This window comes from Acipenser ruthenus, chromosome 52, assembly GCF_902713425.1.
Source record: "Acipenser ruthenus chromosome 52, fAciRut3.2 maternal haplotype, whole genome shotgun sequence".
Classification (NCBI taxonomy): Eukaryota; Metazoa; Chordata; class Actinopteri; order Acipenseriformes; family Acipenseridae; genus Acipenser; species Acipenser ruthenus.
Window position 1 is genome coordinate 2,242,920 of NC_081240.1, and position 15,712 is coordinate 2,258,631.

The 15,712-nt window shown below is 43.2% G+C and overlaps 1 protein-coding gene across 1 annotated transcript; it reads left to right on the forward strand.

The window, feature by feature from the left end:
• The first annotated feature begins 446 nt into the window (after positions 1–446).
• On the forward strand, positions 447–9,507 carry LOC131722957 (tripartite motif-containing protein 16-like protein). The gene is made up of 7 exons (XM_059016154.1): positions 447–1,051; positions 5,284–5,379; positions 5,611–5,844; positions 5,999–6,158; positions 6,906–6,962; positions 7,218–7,283; positions 7,861–9,507. Exons 1-7 carry the CDS (start codon positions 470–472, stop codon positions 8,388–8,390), a joined length of 1,725 nt encoding a protein of 574 aa, XP_058872137.1. The 5' UTR covers positions 447–469; the 3' UTR covers positions 8,391–9,507.
• The last annotated feature ends 6,205 nt before the right edge of the window (positions 9,508–15,712 follow it).

A 15,712-nucleotide genomic window follows, 5' to 3' on the forward strand; every position in this document is an offset into this window, starting at 1 on the left:
GGACAGGAGGGACCACCCTTCACGTTCTCTTAGGGGGGTGAGCAGTTCAGACTCTGTGCCTCAAGCTTGCCGTGAACTGGAGGGAAGTTGGTGCTCAGAGACAAGTTTGTGGTTGAGGTCTAATGGACTTTGAGATGTGGCCATGAAGATTGAACTCCACCAAACTCCCTTCCCTTGTGAAATCTGAGGATTCAGACCCACACAGAAGTGAAGGTCTAGTGCAGTCAAATACATACTGTAGCTATAGAAGGGTTACTGTGACAATGCCATTCTCAAACTCCAGTCCCACTCCCAACTCTCTCCTCTCTGCTCCTCTCAGACTGATTCAGCAGTTTTTGCTCCTCCTGCTTGTCTAAACCTGGCTTCAGTCCAAAACCCTGCCTCTTACAGATTTACACAACTCCAGGAAATCAGCACAGTGACGTTTCTGTTGTGAAATCGTCAGTCTCTCTGTCTCACTGCAGGAAGAATGGCTTCGGATTTGTGGTCAGAGGAGCACTTGAACTGCCCAGTGTGTCTGGAGATATTGAACGACCCAGTCGCTATTCCATGTGGACACAGTTACTGTACGGGGTGTATTAAGAACTGTTGGGATCAGACTGATCATACAGGTGTCTACAGCTGCCCCCAGTGCAGAGAGACCTTTACCCCAAGGCCTGTTCTGCGTAGAAACATCGTGCTGACTGAAGTTGTGGAGAAATTAAAGAAGACAGGACTCAATCCTCCTCCTGCTCAAAGTTATGCTGGACCTAGAAATGTGCCGTGTGATGCCTGCACTGGGAGAAAGTTCAAAGCTGTGAAATCCTGTTTGACGTGCCTGGCCTCTTACTGTGAAACACATGTCAAGCCACACTATGAGGGTGCTGCTTTCAAGAGGCACAAGCTGGTCAATGCAACTGGAAATCTGGAGCAGAAGCTTTGTGCAGAACACCAACGATTATGTGAGGTCTTCTGTAGAACCGATCAGACGTATATTTGCTGGCTGTGTGCAGACGAGGAACACAAGAGCCATGATACAGTCTCAGCTGAGAAAGAAAGGAGTGTGAAACAGGTAAGCGTTTGAACCATTTCCTTGTAGCTATCCTAGAAGATAAGAATTCCCAGGGATATTTAACATGTCTGTTTACTAGGTTATGCAGTTTCACATCAGATCAGATTTTAATTGTATATTAACAGCTATTTAAAGAGCCCTAGTTTTTTAATTGCTCTATCTAAACTATGATGTACTACAATGTATTTCAGGGTGTAACAGGGTGTTGTTACGGGTGTGGCTATCGCTGATTGACAGGAGAGACACAGGAGGTTTTCTTTGATACGAAATACAAAACATTCAAAACAAAACACTGGGCGAAAACAACTAGAAAATAAAAGGTGACCAAACAAGAAAGGAGGTCCCGCTCCAGGAACAGTCTCCCTGACACCTCCTCTCTAGACTTGGGTGGGATTAAAATCCCCTAAACTTGTTCCCTATTCCTTCCAGTGCTAGCGATCCTGGTTAACTCACACAGTGATCCGAGATACATTTTTCCTCTTGTGTTTTTCTCACCCTGGTTAACACACGCAGTCGTGAGGATCCTACAGCAACACTCTCCTTCCCAGACAGTCTGTATCCCTGCTTGCAGAACCAAGAAACTGGATTTTTCAGACCCTTTTTAAAGGCATGATTTTGAATATGCCCTGCCATATTTAACACAAACTTAATTTGAAAAAACATTATTTACAATCAAACAAAAACACACTATTTACATGTGCATGGTTTATATTCCTAGTTTTTTTTTATATATGTATCTTGCAACTTAATACAATCATATCAGTTTCATTGTTTAAGACATTATAGTTTAATTAGTAAAACTGATTAAAAAATATTTCCAGCAAAGTCAAGCACCCAGTTTAAATAAGCAGAAAAGACCAAGAGCTAACCATGCCTGTGTTTTTAGTGATGTGGGTGGAAATATGATCTGCGCTTGGAAAATTTGCAATGCAGCCAGAGGGCGGAGCGAGCTTCACCCAGTGCTGCCTCTATGATGCAGGGCCTCTTTAATATATTGAAACAATGATTGCAGCTCAGTGATAATAATATCTTCTTAATAAACTAATACATCAGATTTTAAACAAGACTTTAAAAATTGTGTTTACAGTACGCCAGAATTTGCAATTCTGTTTCAAATTCCACAAGCGTGTGATTTCTCCCTATTGAATTGTAATATTACTTTAAATCTGCTAGCAAGAACAACCCTCAGTTTCTAAATCTCACAAGCGTGTGCAATCCTCCAATAGGAATGCAGGAATGTGCTGCTACTCAGTTTAAAGTATTCAGAATGAATCAATGTGAGATACAAGTCAGGAAAGAGAGACATTGCCATACTGCTATTTTATTGTATTTTTTTCACTGGGAAACGGGTGAAGTCAACGTGAATTGAGTAACCATTTCCAGTGTTTATTGGCTATACACCAATTTCAGAAATCAGAAATTTTGCTTGACAAAACAAAGAAACTGTTAGCATAACAGAGGCAGAAGTGTTAAAGGGACTAGGAGCTCTTAAAATAAACAAATCCCCTGCGCTGGATGAGATACTCCCAGTAGTACTCAAAGAAATGAAAGAAGTTATTTACAAACCGCTAACCAATATCTCTTGACACAGGGGTTGTACTGACAGACTGGAAAATTGCAAACATAATACCGATCCACAAAAAGGGAGAAAAAACCGAAACAGGTAACTACAGACCAATAAGCCTGACTTCTATTATATGTAAACTTATGGAAACTATAATAAGATCCAAAATGGAAAATTGCCTATATGGTAACAGTATCCTGGGGGTCCTCTGCTATTCCTAATGATTTAGATTCTTTGCAGAAAATGCACTTTTCTCTGCAGATTTCCTTGGGGACCTACCCAAAACAATGGGTTTATGCTGCCATCTAGTGGCTGAAAATAAAACCCAGGCTTTACTGTGTTGATATGATGCTCGATTCAAAATGTGCTTCTCTTTTTTGAAGCGCCAAAATTACATCACGTAAAACGACTGGCCGAATACTCCTTTCTCATGAATATTAAGCAACCCTCACCTACTGAATATTAAAAGAGGAATGAAATATGTGTATATTAAAATGAACATGTTTATTTATAAGCGCAGCAGTGTGGAGTAAAGGCAGCAGTGTGGAGTAGTGGTTAGGGCTCTGGACTTTTGACCGGAGGGCTGTGGGTTCAATCCCAGGTGGGGGACACTACTGCTGTACCCTTGAGCAAAGTACTTTACCTAGATTGCTCCAGTAAAAACCCAACTGTATAAATGGGTAACTGTATGTATAAGAAAAAAATAATAATAATATGTATCTTAAGTTAACTTTGAAGAATTTGAATGGATGTATTAGTAATTGAATTTATGGAATCATAGGCTGTTATATTATTGCAATAAATTAATGATTAATGAATCTACATGAAACTTGTAAGCAAACTTGTTAAATTTGCAGACGACACAAAAATAGGAGGAGTGGCAAACACTTTTGCAGCAGCATTCAGAACTGGACAGACACATGGCAAATGAAATTTAATAGAGAAAAGTGTAAAGTACTGCATGCAGGCAACAAAAATTGAAGAAGGAATCTATGAAAAAGAACTAGGAGTTTATGTTGACTCAGAAATGTCTTCATCTAGACAATGTGGGGAAGAAATAAAAAGGCCAAAAAGATGCTCGGATATATTGTGAGAAGTGTTGAATTTAAATCAAGGGAAGTAATGTTAAAACTTTACAATACATTAGTAAGACTGTGTCAATGTGCCCCGCCCCTGTGTGCATTTGTTTGTTATATGTTGTATGTTGCATGTGTTAATGTTGGTGTATAGAGATGGCTGCACGGGATATAAATCGGTGTGTGCAGCACGAGTTATTTAAGATGTAGAATTGTATTTAGGCACGAGGACTGCACTATCACTTCAAGTGCATTTAAAGTATTTAATATGTGAGCACGAGGTTGCACATAATTAATTCACGTGGTGGGATTCAAGTGAATAATTAATTGGTAATTGAATCCCGGCACAACAGTATATATAGATGCACGTTTTACTCACTCGGGGTGGTGTGTTCGGTGAGTGGAGAACGGGTGTGGAGAGGAGAAAGAAAAATAAAAAAACGTAAATAATAAGTGTTTAAACTCACTGTGTTGTGTGTCTGTCCGTGCACCATTTGTTAAGTGTTAGTCTGTTTTGTTTGTCTATTTATTTTGGCCTCAAGTGCTGTGTCCTGTGTTTTGTTTTGTTCAAACCTTTTATTTTATAATAAAACGGTGCAAGCAAGCGCATTTACCATTTCATCCACCGTCTGTCTGTGTACTCCTTTCTGGTCTGACGTAACCACTAGAGCCTGCTTGTCACAAAGACTCACCTAGAATATTGTGTTCAGTTCTGGTCACCTAGTTACAAAAAGGGTCTTGCTGCTTTAGAAAGAGTGCAAAGAAGAGCAACCAGAATGATAACGGGTTTAAAAGGCATGTCGTATGCAGACAGGCTAAAAGAATTGAATCTATTCAGTCTTGAACAAAGAAGACTACGTGGCGATCTGATTCAAACATTCAAAATCCTAAAAGGTATAGACAATGTTGACCCAGGGGACTTCTTTGACCTGAAAAAAGAAACAAGGACCAGGGGTCACAAATGCAGATTACATAAAGGGGCATTCAGAACAGAAAATATGAGGCACTTTTTACACAGAGGATTGTGAGGGTCTGGAACCAACTCCCCAGTAATGTTGTTGAAGCTGACACCCTGGGATCCTTCAAGAAGCTGCTTGATGAGATTCTGGGATCAATAAGCTACTAACAACCAAACAAGCAAGATGGACTGAATGGCCTCCTCTCGTTTGTAAACTTTCTTATGTTCTTATGTAACACATGCTAGATCAGCCATCATTCACTGTTACTAGTATGAAATAGTAACATCTAGTGGACAGTTAATGTGGCTAAAGTGTCTTTTTGTGTTGCTGGCCACTGTGCACTAGATGGTGTTCATGCACCATCTTAGTACTATACACACATGTTGTCTGATCTAGCCTGTGCTATAGATGTCTGTGGTGTGCAACTGGAACTGAACAGCAAAATTTATTCGAGAACCACTGAGAATTATTGCAAACATTGTAAAGAGGTAAGGGGACAAGAAAATAGAATATATATTTGAACTAAAATCAGTCAGTTTCAATAGAATACTTAACCAGGCCTGCTTTGGGCGTGACAGGATATCACTCAATACCCCATCAGAAATGTCACTGTGTCACTGTGTTTCTACACAGAAGCAGCTGGGAGAGACACAGACAGAAATACAACAGAGAATCCAGGAGAGACTGAAAGAAACTGAGGAGCTGAAACATGCTGTGGAGTCACTGAAAGTGGGTATTGACAAGATGGTGTTATTATTATTATTATTATTATTATTATTATTATTATTATTACTATTATTATTATTATTATTATTATTATTATTATTATTATTATTATTATTATTATTATTATTATTAACAGATGGACAGCAACACATCTACAGAAGTTGACTGTATCAGCCTGATGTGTTTTTGATATCAATTCTAACCATGTCTCCTCTACTGTGTTCTTTCACTCAGAGATCTGCACAGATAGAAATAAAGAAAAGTGAGAAGATCTTTACTGAGCTGATCCGATCCATTGAGAAGATCCACACTGAGGTTATTGAGCTGATTGTAGCTAACAAGAAGGCTGCAGTGAATCAGGCTGAAGGACTCATGAAGAAACTGGAGCAGGAGATTGCTGAGCTATGTAGGAGAAATGTTGAGCTGAAACAGCTTTCAGAGACAGAGGATCACATCCATTTTCTACAGGTAACATCACTGCTTGTTAGAAAATCTCAAGTACATAACTGGGACGGTTTCAGACAGACCTCTCCAATTGAATGAATCCTTGCTTTTCCCCAGGAATGTTTTGGACCCCATTCTGTTTGACTGAAAACTCCTTTTCTCCACTTTCCTGTTGTAGAATTTCCAGTCTCTCTGTGCCCCTCCTGAAGCTGGAGACTTACCCAGCGTTACTGTCAATACAGGCATCTCTTTTGGGGCTGTGAGGAAAGCTGTATCTGAACTTAAAGGTCATATTGAGGTCTTCTGCAAGGGGGAATTATTCAAAATAACTAAAACAGGTTGGTGTGAAATAGATTCCTTTGGTAGAGATTTCTCAAATAGACCATGGCTTGAGGAGGGACAGGACTTGCAAGACATTAATAAAGAATTCTTGCAGATTGCTGGCTATATAAATATTGTAGTATTGAGAAGGGAGGAGGCAGCAGGGAGGAGGAAGGAGTGAGGTGGCAGCAGGTAGGAGGGAGCAGGGAGCATGGAGGCCAGAGCAGGGAGGGAGGGAGCATGGAAGAGGGAGTGGGGAGGAGGAAGGAGTGAGGAGGCAGCAGGTAACAGGGATGAGGGAGCATGGATGAGGGAGCAGGGAGGGCAGAGCAAGGAGCAGGGAGGACAGAGAAGGGAGCAGGGAGGATGGAGCAGGGAGTGATGAAGCAGACTGGAGGGAGAAGGGTGCATGCAGGAGGGAGCAGGGAAGTGGTAGGAGGGAGCATGGAGGATGGAACAGGGACTGATGAAGCAGGGAGGAGGGAGTGATTGAGGATGGAGCAGACAATGTTAATAAAGACTTTTTGGAGACTGTTGGCTATAAGAATATTGCAGATGTTTTATTTCAAATGATTTCCCCAGGTTGAAACACCCCACCTCATTTACAGTGACATCCTGAGTGATGAGAGCAGGAATGAGAGAGTTTCTATAGACATTACATGAGAAACAACACAATAGCATATAAACAGAGACAGATGGATTCAAACATTAAACAACACATTCATGCCATATAGAATGCTAACAGTTTTCTGTATTTTATTTAGTGAATGAAACAGCAGTTTATACCCTGAGGTCTAGGAGCAGTGACAGACGTTTCAAAGGTAAGGCTTTTCTTCCAGTAAAACATTTTCTCTAGAGACATTCTCACTTTTTTGTATGTATTAGATTAGTTCTTGTGTGAAAGATTCCTGATGAGGGTGGAGTTAGCTGGGTCATTTGCTACACTGATAAACTGAACAGATGCACTTTGTGTTTAAAGATTAAGAACATGGCAGATTGCAGTTTGGAGTCATGTGTGAGTGTTGTGTATTAATCCGCATGTTTCAATTCTATTTCTCTCTCTTTTTTCTGCCCAGTGAATGAAGCTGGAGTTTACAGTCTGCAGGCTCCAGAGCCAAGGAACAGAGCTGAGTTTTTAAAATGTAAGTCTGTTTTCACTGAAACATTTTATTGAAAGATGTGTCACTCCATTGTGAGAAGAGCTAACACTACAGAACAGGGAGGGGTGGAGCTTGAGGGCAGCAATTATTATTATTTATTAGTAATTGTGAAGCCATTAATCTACACTCCTCTCCAACAAGTATTGGGACACATGACACATGCACAATATTTTACAATGAATAGCATCATTACATTGTGCATTGATCGACAGCTGCACAATTAATAAACACAAACTCACCCAAATAATATTATTACTCCATTCTGTACATTTGTACCTCAATGCCTCTTCTGCTTTCAAGTTGTAGCAGGGAGCATGGAGTAGAAAGCAGGTAGGGGGGAGCATTGAGGGATGAGGGAGCAGGGAGCATGGAGGAGGGAGCAGGGAGCAGAGCACAGGGAGTAGGGAGGAGTGAAAAGGGGGACAGAGGAGGGATCAGGGATTAGGGAGGAGGGAGCATGGAGAACAGAAGAGGGGGTCTCTTCCAACCCTGTGTATTTTTTCAGTGATTTGACTTTTCTAACCATCTCTCCTCTAACCTGCCTCTTCTCTTCAATCAGATTCCTTTCAACTCACACTGGACCCCAACACAGCACATAGTGTGCTCTGTCTGTCTGAAGGGAACAGAAAGGTGACATGGAGGAGAGAGACAGAGCGATATCGTGATCACCCAGAGAGATTTGACCGATATTCCCAAGTGCTGTGCAGAGAGGATTTGTCTGGGTCTCGTTGTTACTGGGAGATGGAGTGGAGTGGGGTAGGGGCTTTTATAGGAGTCACATATAAAGGAATCAGCAGGAAAGGAAGGGATGTTTCCATTGTCCTTGGATACAATGACAAGTCCTGGAGTTTGGACTGCTCTGTTTCCAGTTACACTGCCCGGCACAATAGCAATGAAACTTCAGTAGCTGCCCCCCACTCCCCCAGAATAGGAGTGTATCTGGACTTTAATGCCGGCACGCTGTCCTTTTATGGCGTCTCTGACACAATGATCCTCCTTCACAGATTCCAAACCACATTCACTGAGCCACTCTATCCTGGGTTTAGGCTTCGTGCTGATTCCACTGTAACAATCTGCCAGCTTAACTAGACTGTTTTGTATTTCAAGAAAACCTTTGTATTGAACTCTATCTGTCCTCTCCACTTCTCGGGTGAAGGGAATGTTCAATCTGACACAACTTTGTATGAAAGTTAGGGGCTAAAATGGCTCCACCTGTAGAGTGAAACAAGGTGAATTATTTGTTTTTACATTGGGGCAGAGGCAGCCTAAATTTTACCGTTTAATCTCTGTTAGGTTAGTGTTTTTGTAATTGTAAACATTTACTGGACAGGTGTTTCACTGCCATTTTGAGATTGTTGCTGTACTCTTTAGTTTTAACCATTTTTGTTGCTTTTTGAATCACAAATTTAATTTGTTTTTCAATACTTGATGATTATGTAATCATCAGGTGTTGTTTTTTTAATTGATAACTGTCAATCATTAGCAACAAATGGGTTTCACACGAAATATGTTGATTATTATTATTAGTTTTTGCATGTTATTTTTCAAATTATAGAAATCATTTTTTTGTGTTTTTTGTATATTTACTGTAACAGCAGCGGGATGTGTGAGACAGCAGGGAGGGGGTTAAAGCCTCCCTGAAGAGAAAAAAACATGTAAAAATGCACCTTTCTTTAGTTTAATTGTTTTGTTTTATTGTTTAATTTAACTGTTTTATTATTTAATTATCCCCTGCACCTGGGCAGTAATTAGGAATTGGGACCAGGGTAGGGTATAAGAGAGGATCAGTTAATCTGATCGAGGCTGCTGAGTAGAAGGAGGCAGATGAGGTGCTCTGCTTCCGAGCAGTCGCTGAAGTAAGTGCTATGAAACCCGCGTAGTTTGTTTGTGTTTTGTGGTGCCAGGTAAACGGCTTAGCCATCCTGCGAGTTAGTGAGGGAAATAACCTGTTTAGGTAGCGCTCCAAAGCGGAGCTAGGTGTTTATTTTGTGTTTTGTTATATTTGTTTTATTTTGTGTTTATTAAAAAAAAAATAGCGCGTCAGCGCAGGAAAATCCATTTCTGTGTACTGGGTCGTATTTTTAAAGGGGCACGAACCTGTGAGTACAGTGGCCCTGAAGTGCAAAACACGAGCAAATAAAAAAAATACAGACTAACAAAAAAATGTGTACCTGCACTTAAAAAAAAGCTTACCTGCAATTAATAAAACGACGGCAAATACAAAAACAAACGCCTGCATCTTAATTTGTGTACAAACACAAAAAGGGCTTACATCTTAAAAAAACAGCACCAAACAAATCAAATCCTATAACGGAAATGACATAGGCAAGTGACCGGATGTTGGTTGTGGAAAGACATAAATCAGATCTCCGATTGGATGAACATTTACTCAGTTACTGTGATCCTGAACCATGGAAGCTGTCGTCTTTATACACTTTTGGGTCTCTCTCTCTCTCTCTCTCTCTCTCTCTCTCTCTCTCTCTCTCTCTCTCTCTCTCTCTCTCTCTCTCTCTCTCTCTCTCTCTCAATTCAATTCAATTCAATTCAAAGTGCTTTATTGGCATGACTTATTTTCCACAGTGTTGCCAAAGCAAATACATACATATTATGAACAGATGCATCTATATACAAACAAGGAACAATGGTAACAAAATAATAATAAATAAAATAGAAGATAAATAATAATAATACAGAAATTGAAATATTGAAATAATGATATTGAAACTATTAAATTGTGCCGTCACTGCGTGCCCCTCAGGTTGTGGCAGGTGGCTACATATTTGGCAGCCAGTGGAGCTGTGTGTCCCTCCCCTAGGAGGACAGCAAGTTTCTCTGAGTCTGCCATTTGTCTGAAAAGAGGATATTTTTCTTGTATTTTAATGAAGAATGATTCTCTGATATGGCTGTATTTTATACAGTGTAGGAGAAAGTGCATCTCAGTTTCCACCTCTCCTGTCTCGCAGTGACCACAGAGCCGATCTTCTCTGGGCAGCCAGGTCTGCCTGTGTCTGCCTGTCTCTACGGCCAGGCTGTGGTCACTGAGCCTGTACTTGGTCAGGATCTGTCTCTGCTTCGTATCTCTGACAGTGGAGAGATACTCTGCTAGGCTGTAGTTTCTTTTTAGGGCCCGATAGCAATCAAGTTTATTTTGGGATTTTATTTCTGTGTCCCAGTGTTCCAGATAGGAGTTTTTGGTTTGTTTTATAATTTGGTTTACTCTGATTGGGGGCTGGTAAGCAGTGCTGACCTGAAGCTGGTTGGAGTTAGTATTGGAGGGGGTCAGTGTGATGAGCTTCAAAGCCAGCTGGCATAGGGGACTCTTTTCAGGGCTGAGCTCTTGGGTCTGGAGGGCCTTGTACTGGAGTGAGTCAGGTTCACTTTTTTCAAGGTGCAACCAGAATTTGAGTGCTCTTTTCTTTATATTAATAAGAGCTGGATATCGGCCTAATTCTGCCCTGCATGCGTGGTTTGGTGTATTTCTTTGCACCTGCAGTGTATTCTTGTATAGTTCAGCATGCAGGGTCTCGATTGGGTGTTTGTCCCATTTAGTGTAGTCTTGTTGACTGAGTGGACCCCATACCTCACTTCCATACAGCGCAATGGGCTGGATAACACTGTCAATTAATTTTAGCCAGATTTTGACAGGTATATTGATTTTATAGAATCTCCTTTTGATGGCATAAAAAGCTCTGAGTGCTTTTGCTTTTAGTGCATTCACTGCCAGGTTAAAACTGCCTGACGCACTGATGGTCAGACCCAGGTAAGTGTAGCTGGTGCTGTGCTCTAGGGTGGTGTTGCCGAGTGTAAAGTGATATCTGTTTCCCTGAGATCTGGCCTTTTTTTGAAAAATCATTATATTGGTCTTTTTGAGGTTTACTGCCAGGGCCCAGGACTGACAGTACTGCTCTAGCAGTGCCAGGCTCTGCTGCAGCCCCTGCTCTGTGGGTGACAGCAGGACCAGGTCATCTGCGTAGAGCAGGAACTTGACTTCAGTGTCATGTAATGTGAGGCCAGGGGCTGCAGACCGTTCCAACATCGTTGCTAACTCATTGATGTAAATATTGAACAGTGTTGGACTCAGACTGCAGCCCTGCCTCACCCCCCGCCCCTGAGTGAAGAAATCTGTCCTTTTGTTGGCAATTTTTACTGCACATTTGTTTTCTGTGTACATTGATTTTATTATATCATAGACTTTACCCCCTACACCACTTTGCAGAATTCTATAATATAAACCTTCATGCCAAATTGAATCAAAGGCTTTTTTAAAGTCAATGAAGCAGGCGAAAATTTTGCCTTTACTTTTTTGGTGTACATGTTTATCTATTAGGGTGTGCAGGGTGTAAATATGGTCAGTTGTGCGATGGTTTGGTAGGAATCCAATCTGACTCTTACTCAGGACATTGTGTTCGGTAAGGAAGGCCAGTATCCAGGCGTTAATGATACTGCAGAACACCTTCCCCAGATTACTGCTCACACAGATGCCCCGGTAGTTGTTGGGGTCGAATTTGTCTCCACTCTTGTGAATTGGGGATATAAGCCCTTGGTTCCAGATGTCAGGGAAGTAACCAGTACTTAGTACCATGTTGAACAATTTAAGCATTGCCTCCTGTAATTTAGGGCTGCTGTGTTTTAGCATCTCAGTACAGATGCTGTCAGGGCCGCAGGCTTTTCCAGGTTTAAGTGCCTGGAGCTTCTTTGTTAATTCTTGTGGGGTGATTGGAGCATCAATTGGATTTTGGTTATCTTTAATTGATTTTTCTAGTAAGTTAAGTTTTTCTCTAGTTTCATTTTGTGTATCTGTTAGATCTTTTTGAGGGATATCTTTATAAAGGTTTTCAAAATAATTTTTCCAGGTTGTTCCATTTTGTATGGTCAGTTCTTGTTTTTTTGTTGAGTTTAAATTGTTCCACATTTCCCAGAACTGGTTTTTGTCGACAGCTTGTTCTATGTCAGTGAGGGTTTTGTTTGTGTGTTTTTGTTTTTTCTGTGTCAGGGTGTGTTTGTAGTATTTGAGGGTCTCACAGTACCTCCGGCGTAAATCTGGGTTTTGTGGTTGATGGTGTTTTTGATTGGATAATTTTCTTAGGTTTGTTCGAATAGATTTACACTCGTCATCAAACCAGCTTTGTTTGTGTTTTTGTTTCTGCTGTATTTTCTTTTTGTTCTTTTTAAGATTTGCCATTGTGGCTGCATTCTCAAATATCTTATTGATGTCTTTAACTGCCAGATTTAGTCCTGACACATTTGGTTGGTACTGTGTGTTGAGGAAAGTGTTCATGAGGTTAGTTATTTTAGTAGAACTGATTGCCTTGTTAAATTCCTCTGCACTATTTGAAGCCCATCTGTATGTTTGATTCAGATTGTACAGCTTACTGGGCTGTGTCTGTGCGGTGCTAGACTGACCTGTCCTTTTCAGGAACACAGTGATTTGATTGTGGTCCGATAGAGGGGTTTGTTGCCTGACAGTGAATGCATTAAGAGAGGAGGGGTCCATGTCAGTGATGGCATAGTCGACTACGCTTGTCCCAAGAGCTGAGCAAAACGTGAACCTCCCTAAAGAGTCCCCTCTGATCCTGCCATTAACGATGTACAGACCCAGGGCTTGACAGAGATGCACTAATTCTCTCCCGTTCTTGTTCACGGCACGGTCAGGGTTGTTTCTCTGGATTGTGGTGGGTGTGAGGTACAGAGGGGTCTGTCCAAATACATGCCTGTTACCCTGGGAGTTTATACAGTCAGGCTCTGAGCCTGTCCTGGCGTTGAAATCCCCACAGAGCAGCACATTCCCCTGGACCTGGAAGTAGCTGATCTCTGTGTGGAGGGTGTTAAAATATTCTTCATTATAATAGGGGGATTCAGAAGGGGGCGTGTATGCTGCACACAGGTAAATATCCTTTTCACACTGGGCTAGTCCCTTGTTAATTTTGAGCCATGTGTGTGTTTGGCCCTGTTTGACTGGGCTGATGTGGTTGGCGAGCTCCCCTCTGTACCACACTATAATCCCCCCTGAGTCCCTGCCGCGCCGGACAGTACTCAGTTTGATAGAGGGCACTATTACCTCCCTGTAGCCTGAGGGGCAGTGAGTGATCACGTCTGTGCGGCACCACGTCTCTAACAAAATGAGAACGTCTAAATTATTTACATTTTTAATAAACTCAGGGTCTGTGCTCTTCAGCCCGAAAGCCGAGGAATACAAACCCTGTATGTTCCAACAACTCACTGAAAAAGATCTCATGTTTATTTTTATTTATATATATATATATATATTTTTTGTTTGTTTTTATACTTATTAATTCTAGTGAAATGCAATGCAAACAGCAACACAAGAATAGATTTTGGTACTTATCTATACTGTATATAAGTACACACATACATATATATACCGTATACATACACACACATACATATATACATACATACATAGAGATATATACATATCTATAGATATGTATGTATAGCAGGGTTTTTTTTTTTTTTTTTTTTTAACACTATATATATGCATGCGCGTGCACATACACACACATATACACACACACATATATATATATATATATATATATATATATATATATAATTTATTTACCTGTTTATGTATTACTTTTAGTTTTCATGTATATTTTCAATGTGTATCGAGCTATCCAGATGTATACATACAGGCAGTGCTGTTCCCGGGTGCAGTGGAGCTCAGTTCAGCAGTCTGGAGCACAGCATGCTGAGGAGCTGCCTGATCTCACCCAGCTCATCGGTGGAGTGGGGGGGCGGCTGGGCCAGGGCTGCGGCGTAGCTGAGCTGCTGCTGGGGGGCGTTGGGCCTGGCAGGAGGAGGCCTGGGGGAGGCAGGCCAGGTGCGTGGGGGCTGGGGGGGTGCTGCATGGAGGGTGTGGGGCGCGGGGGGGTGTGTTGTGGCACCTGGGGGTTTCTTGCTCCGCTGGGCTCTGCTGGGGGTGTTGAGACGGGGGCTGGTTGGGCCACGGCCGAGGGCTGCATCCTTCAGGGTCCTGGCGAATACCCCTACCCCCTTCTTGTTGAGGTGCACCTTGTCATACAGGTGCCAGGGGCCCACAGCAGGGTGGTGTGCCAGGTGCACATTGGGCAGGGTGGCACAGCCCTTGGCTAGCTCTGTGTTGATGGCCTCGATGATGTGTGGGGGGGTGTCGGCTCGTGGTAGCAGTGTGGAGATCACCACTCTGGAGTCGGGGAACTCCAGCGAGGCTCTCTCTGCCACTCTCTTCATGGCTCTGCCAGTGTGCTGGCGCAGGGAGCCCAGGTTGTTGGTGCCGGTGTGGATGATGATGCAGGCTGGGCTCCCCAGAGTGTGGTGGTCCAGCAGCTGCAGGGCTCGCTCCGTGTTCACACAACGGATCTTGTTCACCTGACGGCCGGGGAACAGCCTCCGCGTGTCGAGTTATTTCCCATTAGAGTCAGTGAGAAGGGCCACTTCTGCTTTGGTCTTCCTTATGGCTGGTGTGTTTGGGAGGGGCTGTGTGTGAGGGGGGCGCTGTGTGTCAGGAGGGGGCTGTGTGTCAGGAGGGGGTTGTGTGTGAGGGGGGCGCTGTGTGTCAGGGGGAAGCTGTGTGTGAGGGGGGCGCTGTGTGTCAGGGGGGAGCTGTGTGTCAGGAGGGGGCTGTGTGTCAGGGGGGAGCTGTGTGTCAGGGGGGAGCTGTGTGTCAGGGGGGAGCTGTGTGTCAGGGGGGAGCTGTGTGTCATGGGGGGGCTGTGTGTCACGGGGGAGCTGTGTGTCAGGGGGGGGCTGTGTGTCAGTGGGGAGAGTGGAGTGTGTGTCAGGGGGGGAGGTGGGGGGTGTGATGGCTGTGTTGTGTGTGGTGGTGCAGGGAGGGGCTGTGTGTCTGTGGAGCTGCTCCCTCAGCCCCTGCAGCTCCTTGGTGTGGGTCCTCTCTCGGCGCTTTATGTCCTCCATGACACTGGCCAGCTGGGCTCTCAGGTCTTCGTTCTCCAGCTGCAGGTTTCTCACCTCGGTAATTAGTTCACTGACGGCCACCCTGCTCTCTCTCTTCACCTGGCTCACCTCGTCTCGCAGCTGCTGGGTGAGGCTGGTGTCGGTCAAGCTAGCCAGGGTGAGCTCCCTGAATTCAGCAAACTCCAGCTCCAGCTGGGCCAGGCTCTCCCGCAGGTGCTGGGTGCAGCTGGGCAGCTGGCTGGCGTCGGGTGTGTCATCTGTGATTGGTGCTGTGTTTTCAGAGCCGGGGTCGTCAGGGTCGGTGGATGCCGGGTGTGTTTTTTCTCTCTCCACCTCTTCTTTCAGGGGTTGAAAGGACTCCTCAAAGAGGTCAAGGCTGGCCTCATTTCCCTGGATCACCACAGTCCCATTGTGGTATATGTTTATAGTTAGGACTGTGCTGTCTGGGTCAGAGTCCTCTCCCACAATAATTTGTCTTCCGTGCCAGATCCCTC

What these genes read in the sequence shown, in the direction of transcription:
- LOC131722957 (XM_059016154.1), top strand. Translation starts at nt 470, where the DNA reads ATGGCTTCGGATTTGTGGTCAGAGGAGCACTTGAACTGCCCAGTGTGT. An exon ending in CAGTGACAGACGTTTCAAAG is followed by an intron (nt 6,963 to 7,217) that starts GTAAGGCTTTTC and finishes TTTTCTGCCCAG; the next exon opens with TGAATGAAGCTGGAGTTTAC. An exon ending in CAGAGCTGAGTTTTTAAAAT is followed by an intron (nt 7,284 to 7,860) that starts GTAAGTCTGTTT and finishes CTCTTCAATCAG; the next exon opens with ATTCCTTTCAACTCACACTG.